Consider the following 16,630-nt stretch of genomic DNA (forward strand, 5'->3'; position numbering starts at 1 on the left):
GGTGTTTTGAATGTTATAAATTCTTTATGAATTTTGGATACTAACCCCATATTACATGTATCATTGGCAAATACCATTCAGCAGAGTTGTCTTTTCATTTTCTTGATGGTTTCCTTTGCTGTGCAAAAACATTTTAGTTTGATGTAGTCCCATTTGTTTTTCTTTTCTTTTGTTTCCCTTAACCAAGGAGATATATCAGAAAAAAATATTGCTATGAGAAATTCCTGAAATTTTACTGCCTATATTTCTTTCAAGGATTTTCATGGTTTTTAGTTTAACACTTAAGTCTTTAATTTATTTTGTGCTTATTCCTGTGTATGGTGTAAGAAGGTGGTCTAGTTTCATTTTTTGCATGTATTTAATTTTTCCATCACCATTTATTGCATAGATTATCTTTTTACCCCACTGTATATTTTTTACTCCTTTGTCAAATATTCATGGACCATAAAGATATGGGTTTATTTCTGGGCTCTCTATTCTTTTCCATTGGTCTATATGTCTTTTTATTTTTATTTTTTTATGCTAATACCATACTGTTTTGATTACAATGGCCTTGTAATATAGTTTGATAGTAGGTAGTGTGATTATTTCAGCTTTGTTCTTTATCAAGATTCATCTGGCTATTTTGGGTCTTTTGTGTTTCCATATAAATTTTTGTAATATTTGTTCTAGTTCTGTGGAATATGCTGTTGGTATCTTGATAGGAATTGCATTGAATCTGTAGATTGCTTTTGGTACTGTGGACACTTTAATGATAATCCTTTTTATGTATGAACATGGTATGTACTTCCACTTATTTGTACTTTTTCAGTTTCTTATAATTTTCTGGGTATAGGTCTTTTAACCCTTTGAGTAGTAAGAATGTTCATGTATGCCCTTGTGCCCCTAACCATCCAAAGTATGATCGATTTATTTTAAAAATGTGTAAGGCAACATTAAAAAAAAAGGCAAATGTATGTTCTTGTTTCTATAAATTGGTTGTCAGACAAACATTATTTTAAGTTAATAAAACTGGAACTAATTTCAGTTTTTGAAAAAAAAAATACTCCCGGGGTCAGTGAGCATGAAAAAACTCACTACTCAAAGGGTTAACCACTATACTATTGCACTGACATTAATATTTTATATGATTAAAAATTTGAAAGAAATAAATCGATCCTGACCAGAAGGTTGTACGGTGGATAGAATATTGACTGAGAACACTGAGGTCCCCAGTTCAAAAACCCAATTTCACTGGCTTGAGTGTGGGATTACTGGCTTGAGCATAGGATCATCAACCTGATCCCAAGGTCGCTGGCTGGAAGCCAAAGGTCGCTGGCTTGAGCTCCCTGGATGCTATCAGTCAAGAACTAAAGTGAAGCAATTAGGGATTGATGCTTCTTGTTCTCTTCTCTCTTTCTCTCTCAAATCAATAAATTAAAAAAATAATGGAAGAACTGATGTTTGATATGACTTAACAATTTTTTCTTTTCAGCTGTATTTATTGAGATAAAATTAACTTATGAGTATAATATAATGATTCTATGTAGCTATATATTATTAAATGATCACAAATAGTCTGGTGAACATCTATCACCACATGTTCTTGTAATGAGAACTTTTGAGATTACTTTCTTAGTAACTTTCAAATAGGTAATACAGTATTGTTATCTAGTCACCATGCTGTACATTACATCACTGGAACTTATAATGGGAAGTTTGGACTCTGACAAACATTTCTTCTTCATTTCACACATAAACTCCCAGCTCCTGATAACTACCACTCTAATTTTTGTTTCTGTAAGTTTAGCTTTTTAAGATTTCATATATGAGAGATCATATGATGTCTTTCTCAACCTGACTTACTTCACTTAGCATAATATACAACAGGTGCATTCATGTTGTTGATCGAGTAATATTTATTTGTGTGTGTGTGTGATTTTCTTTATCCATTCGCTCATCAATGGACACTTAGGTTATTTCCATGTTTTTGCTATTGTAAATAATACTCTGATGAATATGATGGTGCAGATATCTTTTCAAGTTAGTATTTTCATTTCTTTTGGATAAATACTCAGAAGTGGAATTGCTGGCTCATATAGTAGCTCTAGTCTTAATTTTTTGAGGGATTTCCATACTATTTTCCATAGTGGCTGCACTAATTTACATTCCCATTAACAGTGCACAAGAATTCTCTTCTCTTCACATCCTTACACTTTCTTTTTAATACTGTGGGTTTATGGAAAGGCATTTTCAGCCTGACCAGATGGTGGTGCAGTGGATAGAGCATTGGCCTGGGATGCTGAGGACCCAGGTTCAAAACCCTGAGGTGCCAGCTTGAGCATGGGATCATAGACATGACCTCATGGTCGCTGGCTTGAGCCCAAAGGTTGCTGACTTGAGCAAGGGGTCACTGGCTCAGGTGGAACTCCCCCCACCCACCCTCCAATCAGGGCACATGTGAGAAAGCAATCAGTGAACAACTAAGCTGTCGCAACTATGAGTAGATGCTTCTCATCTCCCTTCCTGTTTGTCTCTCTCTCTGTCTCCCTCTCTCTCACTTAAAAAAAAAAAAGGCATTTTCAGTGTTATCAAGGTATGTAATATTGGAGAGTATAGATTTCATCCTTTAATTGCTGCAAAAACTTAGGGTAACATGGCTGATCCCGTCCTCCTTAATTGTCTTTGATTCTGAACATACAGGTCTTTAGCCCTCGGTCAGTATAGTATAGTGGTTACAGCAGGAGCCTTTGGGCAAGGGCACTTGGGTGTCAATCTTGACCTTACTCAAGTCATTTGGCATTTCTGTGTCTCAGGTTCTTGATCTGTAATTCTGAAAATTTTATGTCTCTTCACTAAAAATCTCATTCTTTTTTATTTTTTATCTCCTTTTCATACTGTTATTACTTAAAGCCCTTCTGCTTTTATCTTTGAAATCTTTTAGCTTTGTTTTGCATTTCCTATCTCTTTATCCTTTTCTACTGTCTTCTGGAAGAGTGCCTTAGTCTAATCTCCTAACTAATTTATTTATTCTTATGCTGTACTTCTACTGTTTATACTATGCATTGAATTATTTACTTAAGTGATTGCTTTTTATCCCTAATATCTCATTTTGACTTAGATATTCCAAATTAGATATTCCATGTGAATGCAATGTTTTGTTGGGGAGGATTTTAAATACATTTAAATTTAATTAAATGCCAATGGCCACATACAGCTACTGGCTCCTGTATTAGTGCAGATCTAAAGCCTTACTGAGTGTAAATCCCAGTCTTAACCCTTGCTAGCCCTATGTCCTTAAGCAAGTTATCTCTCTCAGTCTCGGTCTTCTGGTCTATAAAATGGGCCTCATAAGTATCTGTTTCCCAGGATGACTGTAGAGATGAAATATTACTCGTGAAGTGCTTAGCACAGTACCTGGTTTATCAATGACCTTTGCATTGCTAAATGAAGTGGTCAGTTCTTAGACTGGACTTTACCCACTCACCGATAGCATGACAGAATTTAATCACTCTCTTCACCAAAATGCTTGCTTGCTTCTCTTGTTCAGCTGGCTGGGAGAACTCTGTGGGATTACTTAGCACTGTCACTTATTTCCAACATCTTTCCCAAAGGTTTAAAGCATATCTTCACTTTAAAGAACAAACAATGTATTCCCATGCAGGGAGAAGGGTTTTACACCTTAATTAAATTTTTCTAATGAAAAGTCCAGGAAATATATCAGAATTGTCTTAGGAAATCTTAGCTATATACTCATCATAGTTAAAGAAGGACCAGTAGGGCCTGTCAATGTTATGTATGTTAAACATTTTTAGCTATGACTAGTTATGCTTAAAGGATAACCCTCATTACCTAACATGAAAGCATGATCAGCCCAAGCAATTTATTTATGTGAGAGTCAATTTGTTGCTCTTATTTTACCAGAAACTGAAGCATAGAGAACAAGGGATCTGTTAGTAAAATTTTCATGTTTATATAATGATAAACAACCTTGTTTGAGTTTTTTTCCTTTTCTTTTTGAATTCTAAGTATGTTTCTTAATACTTAGGTGATCTCCCAAAACCAATTCCCTTACTTCAAAGGGACAATACCACCTGTAACTCATAGGGTTACGTAAGGATTCAATGAGAAAATGTGTTTAAAGGAACATAGCACAAGCACTCAGTATGTGTTATTCCTATTCCCTCATACCCTGTCTTATCCTGTTTGTTTAAAAAATATTAACCTCTTTTTACACATCATCTATAAAACATTCTTACCAGATATATTTGCCAGAAATCTAATTAAGCCTTTGGATTTAATTTCCAGTGTACAGAATATATAAGAGATAGAGATTCAAACACACCATTGGGAAATAAATCCAGAATGAAGGAAGAGGTGACTGGATTAAATAAAAGAAACATTACAAAGAGACACAATCAAATGCAGTTTGTGTTCCTTGAGTGGATCCTTATTTGAAACAAAGCACCCAGTAAGACTCTAGATCTGCACTGTCTCATACAAGAGCCAGTAGCTATGTGTGGCTACTGGCATTTAAATTAATTAAATGTAATTAAATAAATTAAGATTTTAGTTTTTCAGTCAAGCTAGTCCCATTTTCATGTGCTCAGTAGCGGACACAGAACATTTCCATCATTGTCCAGTGTCCTGTTGGATGGCAATACTCTGGAGCCTGTGATCCTAACTGCTACACGTAAAGCCTCCCAATTTTCACAGTTAAAAATATATTTACTGTATTTTTTGCTCTATAAGAAGCACCTGACCATAAGACACATGTAGGGTTTTAAGGAGGAAAATAAGAAAAAAAATATTCTGAGCCAAATGATGTGTTAAAATATTTAATAAAACACCATATTTTTCGCTCCATGAGACACACGGGCATTTCCCCTCCACTTTTGAGGGGGAAAAGTGCATCTTATGGAGCAAAAAATACATATATCTATAAATATAGATAGATAAATCTATATGTTTTTTTCATTTAAACTAAATCTTACCATTAAACTTTCCTCTGTAATTCAGAAGACTGACACAGATCTTCTTTTTACTAAATTGGTTGATTCCAGCAAAATTATATTGGTGTCTATATTTTAAGCAGTCTCTTTACGAAAGGGTTGTAGAGAAGAAACCTGGGAAGCAAGACTGTATGTCCTTTCGCTTTTGCCATTTTCATTTAGGGAAATTCAGAGGGACATAACTCACGTGTAGGAATGATCAGTGCTCCTAAATTAATATAGGTGTCATGGTAATCTGTATATTAATATCATACTGTATGTTACTTGGTTAGTTTGGTTTGCGCAAATATGTCTTACAATATTTCTAAGAGTAGGAGCAGAAAATTGAAACTGATACTTTTAGGGGAATTAAGTAGGAGAATGCCTCAGTTTTGTTGCTTCATTTATTGATATTTCCATGACCAAGTTTTTTACATCAAATTTAATAGTTTGGGCCCTTGGAGGAATATAAATTGTGAGAGAGAGGTAATCAATGTACACATAACTACATGATCTCGTTTGTGTTATTATTTACCCCTCTACCTTTTATCCTTTATTGTTTTCCTTAAGATGTAATTTGGACTGCCAGATAGCTGCTTTTCATTCCTATTTTGTATATCTTCTATTTCCTTTCTGTAGCACACATAGAGGATGTAACAGTGTGTATGAAGTGTAGAGATGATACAAACTCTGGATTGAATAGCCTGAGAACTGAGTTCCCGTTCAGGCTTTGCTTGACAGGCTCTGTAACCTCCAGGAAGTTGCTACAGTCATTTAAAATAGAGACTGACACTACTTCATAGTGACTGGCATATGGCATGTGTTGTAATAATAGATAATTTTAAAGGTTAAATCCTAAATATAGTATCAAGTTCTTTAAATGTGAAATTGAATAGAAAGCATTCTTATCAAAGGAGACTTTTACCCTTCACTAAAGTCAGTCCTGCCTTTAATTTCCTTTAAATAACAAGTTCTATAGTTTGTCACTATCTTATTCATATCTACAATTTTGTAATCTGGATATATTTATAAATGCTCTTTGGCAAAGGTTATGTGCTCTTGACCTGAAAATCTGATATAGGGTGGTATGTGAACTTCATTCAACAGCTCTCTAGTTACTTATCAAATGTGTTGCAATTTTTTTCCAGTGCAGTTGGGAAGAAACAGACTTGAAATTTGAAAGCAGATACTTTTTTCACCAGGAATATGGAATATTAAGGTGTTGGGTTTTTTTTTGGTAAGCATCTAGACTTATTTAGGTAATAAAAGGAATTTTTCATAGTTTTTTGAGTGGGTCCTATGGCACTTAAGTATTCTAGTGACATTTTATTCCCAGATATTATAAAACTGAAATTCAAAGTGATGGCAAGCAAAATATTTTGAAATATGGCAAAGCCCTACTCCCGCCCCCAGGCAAAGCCTTGATTGTTTTTTAAAAATTTTATTTTCAAGGTTGAATTTCAGAATTAATTAGATGGGAATTTTTGTCAGCCTGCCAAATACTTTAAACTTCTAAATAAATTAACTTCAACTTTTAATTTATCATTAACTTTGTTTTATTAATTGAACTAGTCATTTTTAAAGCTTAAACTAATTTAGTTGTTAGCTAGAATATATAGCCCTTGCTTTTCCCAGCTTGTTAGCCTTCTCACTTATTTAAGGAAAAATAAAGTTTAGACAAAGAAAAGTAAAGGTACACATTTGGATGTAATTTAAACCTCATTTTGATGACTGTTGGCCTAGTGATTATAGATTCTGTTCCACTATTGTTTTCAATAATAGTGTTACTATAGCAACTAATACAAATGCATGCTTCAAGGGAAAAAAACAAAAAAACCTCACCACCGATTGTGTTGTATATTAGGATGGAATTTTTCTTTATTAACTTTTGTAACTTGCTCTAGACTTTTCAAAACTTTTTTCCAAAGAAATATTCAGAGGATCCTGTTACAAATACTCTTTTGCCCTCTTAATCACATCATCTCTTTTCTTGTATTGACAGTATGCTGCAGTTCATTTAAAGGGGAAAAGATGTAGAAGGAGTTTGTTTCAGAAATCCTGTATCTTCTTTCTCTTATTTGTGCTTCACGCAGTACTCTGGAGGAATCACAACTTTCTGCTTGCCTGTTTCTGAACTGTATAAATGAACCGTGTTCCTGTAAAAGTCAGTTAACTTTCATGTGATGTTTTTTTCTTTGTTGAAATCAAGATTGTGGTAAACATACTTGTCTAAGTTGTTGAGTATTACTGGCATAATTATTGTACGAACAAGTGGTTGAAATACATTAAAGTTTATCCATTACCCTGTTTATTGCAGATTTGGTAATTTAAAAAATGGCCTTAATGTCTCAATAAAATAGATATTAAGTGCATTTATTAAAAATGATGAAGGTTGCATTTGAGGTAAAATGATGTCCATGGAAAGATATTAAGGCAGAAAATATTTCAAAACTGTATAGTACAATCACATTTTTATGTGTTTGTGTATGTGTAAGTGTAAATGTGTAGAGGAATATACAACAGATGTTACCACTAGTTATCTATAGCTTTTATAATAGAATATTAGCAATGTTTTTTTATTAAAGTTTTTTTTTTTAATTTCTTTGAAAAGAACTAAGTGTTGTAGCCAGTAGAAGCAATATGAGTGGTTTTTGAATTGATGTTAGAAAGGAGGTAATAGTTAGGAAAAGGATCCAAAAGTTTTTAGTGATCAAAATGAAGTCACATGCACTTTTCCTGACTTATTTTAGTTTACTGTGGGCTAAAAGGAAATCTATTGTATGGGCAGAAGTTGAATCTCTACTATAATGTCTTAATTGGGTAATCATGTTTGATTAGATACGATAGATCTTAAATATGGAATTGTTGGGACAAAGACATTAAAAAGTTTTAGAAATGGATTTCCTAAGATGAATATCTCCTGAAGATGAAAATGGTAAAATAGTTCATGTCAGATTTAGGCTAAGCATGAACTGATCTTTCACAGATTTGTGTCTGAGAATTGTGTTTGTTTCAATTTTTATATATATTTTTAAATTAAAAGTGGATATATGCTTTGTTAGTAAAACTTCAGAAGGTAAAAAGAAGACCTACTTAGGTTTCTCCCTCACCCAGAATCTTCCAGGGGATTGTCTTTTATCTAAGAGAGCAGATCTGGTAAATGAGTGTGATAGAATGATCACTGGATAGGAATCAGGAAATTTAGTTTCTAGTCTTAGCTATTCCTTAGCTGTGTTGATTAGAAGAAAGTTGCTTGGCATCTTTGGACATCAGTTTCTACCAATTCTAAGATAAGATTGGACTTAAAATTATTGGATGCTAATGACTGACTTGGTAAAGCTCCCTAATATCGCAGACATTTTTTAAAAGTATGTATCAGTTATATCTACTATTCTCAGTCATTCTGTTACAGATGAGAGCAGAGAGTATTTAATGTTTACAGTCGTAGCTAGATGAAGTTATTATCCAGTGTCACAGAAAGAATCAGCAGTGAAGCTGAAAATAAATTTAGTTCTAGCACATGGTCCTGTGGTCTTTCTCTTAGGTTGCTTTCTTAGAGAAATAAAGTGATTTGTTTTTACTATGTTAAAGAGCATCACATTGCCAAACGAGAGTAAAATTAGGGATTGTCCATAGAACATTTCTACCTTGTGATTTATTTGGTATTTTGGAAAGTAGCTAACTTGTCTAATTGTATTTGGCATGATCACTTGCTAAAAATATTGGTCAATGTTATTTGGTTTTATTATATATCTCTTTTTTGAGTTATGCTTGGGGAGTGAGCATAGGAAACACATGCCTAAAGAAGCATATATATATATATATATATAATATATATAATATATTATATATATATTTTAGTGAGAGAGACAGAAAGAGAGAAAAACAGGAAGGGAGAGAAGCATCAACTCATAGTTGGGTCACTTTAGTTGTTTATTGACTGCTGCTTATACGTGCCTTGACCAGGGGACTCCAGTTGAGCCAGTGACCCCTTGCTTAAGCCAGCGATCATAGGATCATATCTGTGATCCCATGCTCAAGCCGGCGACCCTGTGCTTAAGCCAGATGAGCTGTGCTTAAGCCAGTGACCTTGGAGTTTTGAACCTGGGACCTTAGCATTCCAGGTCAATGCTCTATCCACTACACCAACACCAGTCCTGCTAGGGAAGAATTATTTTTTAATATAATTCAATTCAGACTGGCCTAGCCTGACCTGTGGTGGCGCAGTGGGTAAAGCGTCGACCTGGAAATGCTGAGGTTGCCAGTTCGAAACCCTGGGCTTGCCTGGTCAAGGCACATATGGGAGTTGATGCTTCCAGCTCCTCCCCCCTTCTCTCTCTCTGTCTCTCCTCTCTCTCTATCTCTCCCTCTCCTGTCTAAAATGAATAAATAAAAAAAATAAATAAATAAATAAAAAAAAATTAAAAAAAAAAAAATTCAGACTGGCCTATATCCATGCCTGCCTGCTCAGTAACTGAATTTTGGAGATCTGTCTAGTGGTGATAAACCTATTCTATGTGGCATAGTCCAGAGAGTTAGCTTTGATGATAGATTTCTCCACTGGTGTTCAAGAGATCTGTTTAGTTAACGTTTCAAGAGAGCTATACCTGTTAGCATCTATGTATTCCACCAGGAGGCTTTCTGGAGCGCTGTCATTTGTACGGTCTTTTAATATTTTCTGTTTTCAACAAAAGAAATAGCTCATGCATGTAAAAATGAGTTATAAAGTCTTAACAGCAATATTCATTGAGAAAATCAGTTCATTTTCTTTCATGAGATTATAAAATAATTTTTTCAGGTGTATATTGGGATAGCAAGACAAAAAGTTGTTAACATGATATCAAATATCAGAATATTTGGAATTAGTGTTTAGCACTTGCTGTTGTACAGAAAAACTTAGGGCCTCATGATTTAAATTTTTATTTTGAGTTGTTTAACAGACATTTAATTTCCTACCATGTGTTGGACCCTTATACTCTAGATGTGGTTAAAGTTACAAAAAAAATTCTTTTCAAGTGTGGATTTTGTGCTAAAACTTATGGGGACATTAAGAAGCACTAGATACAAATTAAATTTAATGTGCTGTATTCCTTCCTATACCTTCCTTTGACTTATTATTTATGTTCCTTCACTAAATTCACACTTAATTTAGAAAGCATGTTCTAAGGGAACTTGCTGTTGGAAGCTGTGGAAAATCATTTTTTGAAGTGGAATCATTTGTCTTTTATACTGGTTTTCATCTGTGGTTTATTAATAATTAACAACTTGTGAATATTTTAATTATTTATTAACAAGTAACATACCCGTAGCTCACTTTAATTCCCTCTCCTTAGTGTCTCTTTATGTGTGTCTTTCTCATAATCATAATTACACAGAGGAGCCTGACCTGTAGTGGCGCAGTGGATCAAGCATCGACCTGGAACGCTGATGTCACTGGTTCAAAACCCTGGGCTTGCTCGGTCAGGGCACAAATGGGAGTTGTTGCTCCTCCCTCCTTTTCTCTCTCTCTCTCTCTCTCTCTTCTCTAAAATGAATGAATAAATTAATTAATTAAAAAAATAATTACAGTGAGGAGGAATTTGGTGTTCTTATTGAATATACAGTGTGTCCTTAAAGTCGTGGTGCACTTTTGACCGGTCACAGGAAAGCAACAAAAGATGATAGAAATGTGAAATCTGCACCAAATAAAAGGAAAACTCTCGGCCCTGGCCGGTTGGCTCAGAGGTAGAGCGTTGGCCTGGTGTGCGGGGGACCCGGGTTCGATTCCTGGCCAGGGCACATAGGAGAAGTGCCCATTTGCTTCTCCACTCTCCTCATCCTATCTGTCTCTTTCTTCCCCTTCCACAGCCAAGTCTAGGTTGGAGCATATATGGCCCAGGCACAGGTTATGGCTTCTTGGCCTCTGCCCCAGGCACTAGAGTGGCTCTGGTCGCAGCAGAGCGACCCCCTGGAGGTGCAGAGCATCGCCCCCTGGTGGGCAGAGTGTCGCCCCTGGTGGGCGTGCCGGGTGGATCCCGGTCGGGCGCATGTGGGAGTCTGTCTGACTGTCTCTCCCCGTTTCCAGCTTCAGAAAAATACAAAAAAATAAAAAAAATAAAAAAATAAAAGGAAAACTCTCCCAGTTTCATACTTATTCAGTGCAGTTCGATGTGGGCTCATGCACAGATTTTTTAGGGCTCCTTAGGTAGCTATCCCGTATAGCCTCAACAGACTCGTCACTGACTGATGGCCTACCAGAATGGGGTTTCTCCACCAAACTGCCAGTTTCCTTCAACTGCTTATCCCACCGAGTAATGTTATTCCTATGTGGTGGCGCATCGTTATAAACGCGCCAATATTCACATTGCACTTTGGTCACGGATTCGAATTTAGCGAGCCACAGAACACACTGAACTTTCCTCTGTACCGTCCACATCTCGACTGGCATGGCCATGGGCTACTCCGCTGTATACACGGTGTTACGTCATCATCTGTGCATGCACACATGCTGCCACATCATCCTACAGAAACTGGGAGGGTTTTCCTTTTATTTGGTGCAGATTTCACATTTCTATCGTCTTTTGTTGCTTTCCTGTGACTGGTCAAAAGTGCACCATGACTTTATGGACACACTGTATAAATGATCCCAATTTTTTAGCTTTTAAGTTACTTACTTTCAAAGACTGATTTAAGACACCATGACTTTGAAAAAAAGGCACTGTGATAATAAATTGATAAACAATGTATATCAGTTTAAAGTTGAACCATGGGTCCTTAAAATGTAATTTATATTTGACTTTTCTACAATTGAAATAGAAGGACTGTATGTTCTAGTTAAACTGTTTTGTAGCTGTTTAATTTAGATTTCTTTTAGTATAATATAGTTGGTAACTAAACTGATAATGAAAATAAAGTTGTTAAATATGTATAAACAGGAGTAGCCATGATTTTTAGCACAAGAATCCACTGTAATTTCTGATTTAAGAAGACTTACATTAGCATTTATTATCAACTCTTAGAACAAAGCACAAAATATGTGTGAAAAATTACAGATTATGTATTGCAGAATTTTATACCTGAAACCTATAATTAACCATTGTCACCTCAATAAATTCAATAAAAATTAAATTAGAAAATAGGAAAAAGTTGGAGATAAAACCCTACACGCTGAAAGTAGTCATTTAAAAATTGAATCCCTCAAACATGTTATATAAACATGAAATTTTTATGTAAGAGGCTAGTGTTGCATGTTTAGCAACTATTTTCTAGGCAATTTGTCATATATATATATGTATATGTATAACAGCCAGTTTCTACTCTAACAGTAGACCAAATATGATTCATAGGATGGAAATAATTCTGTGTTATTTCAATCCCTATAACAGGACACCATACTTGCAGAACTTCTTCAAATACATAAGGAGCACATTGTAGGATATCACGAACATGATTCTCTTTTGGACCACAAAGAAGAGGAAGAGTTGACTGAAGAAGAAAGAAAGGCAGCTTGGGCTGAGTATGAAGCAGAGAAGAAGGTAGCTCACATGAAAGGCTTTTTGGGTTTTGTTTTGATGTTGGTCATTTGAAAGGGCAGTGGGGAAGAAAAGGGTCATATTTGGAACAGGTGTTTAGGAACAGGGTCCCCAGATATGCGAGTCTGTTTACAGGCTTTGGCTACCTTTAGTGGCAGAGTGGGAAGAGAGAAGAAAATATTTTCCACTTAAAGAGTAGTGATCCCGTTTCTGCTTAGCACTTGCTGAATTTCAAGATTAGTGGAAAGGTATATATTTAGCATCACTTAACTCCCATCAACACTCACACTGTAGTAACAGACACACAGGAGCTTAGAGGTGGGCAAGAGTAAATGTTGTTTTAGCATGTGTGCTCTGAAATCTGAATTTTAATTTTTTTAAAGATTTTATTTATTCATTATAGAGAGGGGAGAGACAGAGAGAGAGAGAAGGGGGGATGAGCTGGAAGTATCAGCTCTCATATTGCCTTGACCAAGCAAACCCAGGGATTTGAACTGGCGACCTCAGCGTTTCCAGTTTGACACTTTATCCACTGCACCACCACTGGTCAGGCTGAAATCTGAATTTTAACTGAATATGTATCATAACACAAAAATACTTCATTATTTAAAAATTTTATTGATTTCTTTAGAGAAATAAAGTGGAGGTAGAGAGAGAGAGAGACAGGGAAGCATTGATTTGTTGTTCCACTCAGTTGTGCACCCATTGGTTGCTCCCTCGATGTACCCGGACCAGGGATCAAACTCATAACCCTGGCATCTCAGGGTGTGATGCTCCAAACAACTGCGCTAACCGTCCAGGGCAAAAACTGTTTCTTTCCTGGACCTTAATGTCATCTCCAGCACCAACTTGATTTAGAATAGTTCCATGTCTGTTTCAAACACCAACCCACTTGAACAAAAATGTGCCTGAGCATGGGAAACCTTATTCTAATACATGAATTCTAAGTTCCTAACTCGTACCAAATTTCTTTAATGTTTATGTGATGTTAGGAGTCTCATCAGAATCGAGCTGCCCCATTCTGTGGGAATGATCATAAAAAGCGCACAACTTTAGAGGTTAAAGCTTTCTGTGTAACAAGATCTTGGTTTGGGGTGAAAAGGGTGTTTTGTTTGTGTGTGGAAGAGTGTTAATAATTCTCTAGATTTGAGAATATGGATTCTTTTCTAAACCAGTAGGTGATGTAGAATTTCAAGTTTTAAATCACAGTGTGGAAAGTGCATATTTTTTTGTTTTTAGGGACTGACCATGCGTTTCAACATACCAACTGGGACCAATTTACCCCCTGTCAATTTCAACTCTCAAACTCCTTATATTCCTTTCAATTTGGGAGCTCTGTCAGCAATGAGTAATCAACAGCTGGAGGTAAGTTGTGAAGTACAAAAGTAGTTGAACTTGAATTAAAAGCAATTTCAAGTGCCCCGCTGTTGAGGGTTCTCTATGCAGGAATAAATATCACATTCTCCAAAAGATTACTTCTGAATAGACCAAGAACATTTTCTTTTATTTGTTGACCTTTTTGAACCAGCACAGTTTAGTAAAATATGGTTTGTTCAGAGCACAAGGGAATCAGACCTTGAAATAATGTATTTTGAATTATTTTATTTAAGGAACTATAGGTGGCTGACTGGGTAGAGAAATAGCATTTTCTTCAGTTATCAAATATTTTAAATAAAAAAATTTCTTGCTTGATGTTTGAAAGCAGAATACACACATTGACTTACAATCTAATGCCATGTAGATGCACTACTAAGTATAAGATAATACCCAGTATTAAGAAATAATTGATTTACAATTTGAATCAATTATGAAGAAAGACTAGATTTTTTTTTAATTTCTTTTTTTTTAATTCTTTTTTTTTTTTAGAGAGGAGAGGGAGAGACAGAGAGGAGAGACAGAGAGAAGCGGGTAAGAGAGAGAGAAGGGAGACAGAGAGAGAAGGGGGGAGGAGCTGGAAGCGTCAACTCCTATATGTGCCTTGACCAGGCAAGCCCAGGGTTTTGAACCGGCAACCTCAGCATTTCCAGGTCGAAATGCTTTATCCACTGCGCCACCACAGGTCAGGCCAGAAAAACCAGATTTTTTTTTTTCTTTTCCATTTTTCTGAAGCTGGAAACAGGGAGAGACAGTCAGACAGACTCCTGCATGCGCCCGACCGGGATCCACCCGGCATGCCCACCAGGGGCGACGCTCTGCCCATCCTGGGCGTCGCCATGTTGTGACCAGAGCCACTCTAGCGCCCGGGCCATCTTTGCTCCAATGGAGCCTTGGCTGCGGGAGGGGAAGAGAGAGACAGAGAGGGAAAGCGCGGCGGAGGGGTGGAGAAGCAAATGGACGCTTCTCCTGTGTGCCCTGGCCGGGAATCGAACCCGGGTTCTTCGCACGCTAGGCCGACGCTCTACCGCTGCAGAAAAACCAGATTTTTATGGACCAATAATTTAATCACTTAATTGAATCTGACTTCCTTTTAAAAATGTGCTTATAGATTATTTAAATTATTAAATTATTGCTTCAATGAAACCCAATTTTTTTCCTAACAGACTCACTGATGAGTTTTATTCCACTTTAAAACTAGACTGTGTTTTACTTGCCCTTTGTAACTTATTTCTTACATTCTTCTAGGACCTCATAAATCAAGGAAGAGAAAAAGTTGTGGAAGCAACAAACAGCGTGGCAGCAGTGAGGATTCAGCCTCTTGAAGACATAATTTCAGCTGTAGTAAGTTAACTCTCAGTTGTCTTACTCCAACTTGAAATCTGTGTCCTTCCCCCACCATTTGTTTTCATTTTTAATTGTTTTGGCTTTGCTATGTATGCCTGTGGGGAAAAGCAGATAATTCTTAGAACTTGATTTGCAATAGAAAAATACTAGTAAACTGGATAATATTGGCAAGCTCTAATTCAGCAGTTTTACCCGAATGTTGGCACAAGAGAGAAATAGGTAAAATCTAAAAGTGGAGAAATCAGTCAATCATAGGAATGTATGCATTGTTTACATAAACACATTTTAAGGACCAGTTGCACACATGAAATAGAAATAGTTGTATTCCAGAGAAATAGTTTTATTCCCTTGTACCACAGTGGAAAACTAAATACCCTGCTTTTACTTCATTTTCTTTTAAAAAGAATAAAGGCAAAGGGAGAAAAAAAACCTCTGAATATCTCAAATATCTTCAAGTAGTTGAATTATTTTTCCCCAATTCCACTGCAATAGGAGTAAACAAAAGCCTTGTTTTTCAGTGGAAGGAAAACATGAACCTGTCAGAGGCCCAAGTACAGGCATTAGCACTGAGTCGGCAGGCCAGCCAGGAGCTTGATGTGAAACGGAGAGAAGCGATCTACAATGACGTCCTGACGAAACAGCAGATGGTAAGAATTCGGACTATCTCTCAGTTAAGTTTACTGTGCTTGAATTTATAATAATAGGTTTGTGAGACATCTGTGTTAATAACCATCCTTCATATGGATGATGGATGGTCACTGGTTATTTCTGGAAGAAAATTTTGTCAAAAAACCTAGTAATGTCAAGGAAAGGTAATGTCTTTTATTACAAAGCAGCAATATCTTCCCAGATGGGTCCCATTGAATTTTATATAGCTGTCTTCCATATAATTTTATTTTATTTATTGTTTTTTAGTGAGAGAGAGAGAGAGAGAAATAACAGTTTGTCGTTCTACTTATTTATGCATTCATTGGTTGATTATTGTATGTACCCTGACCTGGGATCGAACCTGCAATCTTGATGTATCCAGATGCTGCTTTAAACAGTTGAACTGCCCGGCCAGGGCTCAATTTTACTTTTTTTGTGTGTGTGTATTTTTCTGAAGTTGGAAACAGGGAAGCAGTCAGACAGACTCCCGCATGCACCTGACCGGGATCCACCCGGCGTGCCCACCAGGGGGCGATGCTCTGCCCATCTGGGGCATTGCTCTGTTGCAACCAGAGCCATTCTAGTGCCTGAGGCAGAGGCCATAGAGCCATCCTCAGTGCCTGGGCCAACTTTGCTCCAATCAAGCCTTGGCTGCGGGAGGGGAAGAGAGAGACAGAGAGGAAGGAGAGGGGGAGGGGTGGAGAAGCAGATGGGCACTTCTCCTGTGTGCCCTGGCCGGGAATCGAACCCGAGACGCCTGCACGCCAGGCTGACACTCTA

At 36.6% G+C, this 16,630-nt stretch overlaps 2 protein-coding genes across 7 annotated transcripts in view; one reads left to right on the forward strand and one right to left on the reverse strand.

Annotated features, from left to right (window-relative positions):
- Nucleotides 1–16,630, reverse strand: part of ATP7A (ATPase copper transporting alpha) — a 554,573-nt gene that overhangs the window by 412,101 nt on the left and 125,842 nt on the right. The gene's annotated exons all lie outside the window — the stretch shown is intronic.
- The window catches only part of ATRX (ATRX chromatin remodeler), a 214,380-nt gene that overhangs the window by 192,866 nt on the left and 4,884 nt on the right, over nucleotides 1–16,630 (forward strand). For all 6 annotated transcript variants that reach the window (XM_066250415.1, XM_066250416.1, XM_066250414.1 and 3 more), the window contains 4 exons: nucleotides 12,335–12,484; nucleotides 13,721–13,846; nucleotides 15,104–15,199; nucleotides 15,721–15,849. In XM_066250415.1, coding sequence (XP_066106512.1) covers nucleotides 12,335–12,484; nucleotides 13,721–13,846; nucleotides 15,104–15,199; nucleotides 15,721–15,849 — 501 coding nt within the window. The remainder of the gene's footprint in view (nucleotides 1–12,334; nucleotides 12,485–13,720; nucleotides 13,847–15,103; nucleotides 15,200–15,720; nucleotides 15,850–16,630) is intronic.

Source organism: Saccopteryx bilineata, chromosome X (assembly GCF_036850765.1).
Source record: "Saccopteryx bilineata isolate mSacBil1 chromosome X, mSacBil1_pri_phased_curated, whole genome shotgun sequence".
Taxonomy (NCBI): Eukaryota; Metazoa; Chordata; class Mammalia; order Chiroptera; family Emballonuridae; genus Saccopteryx; species Saccopteryx bilineata.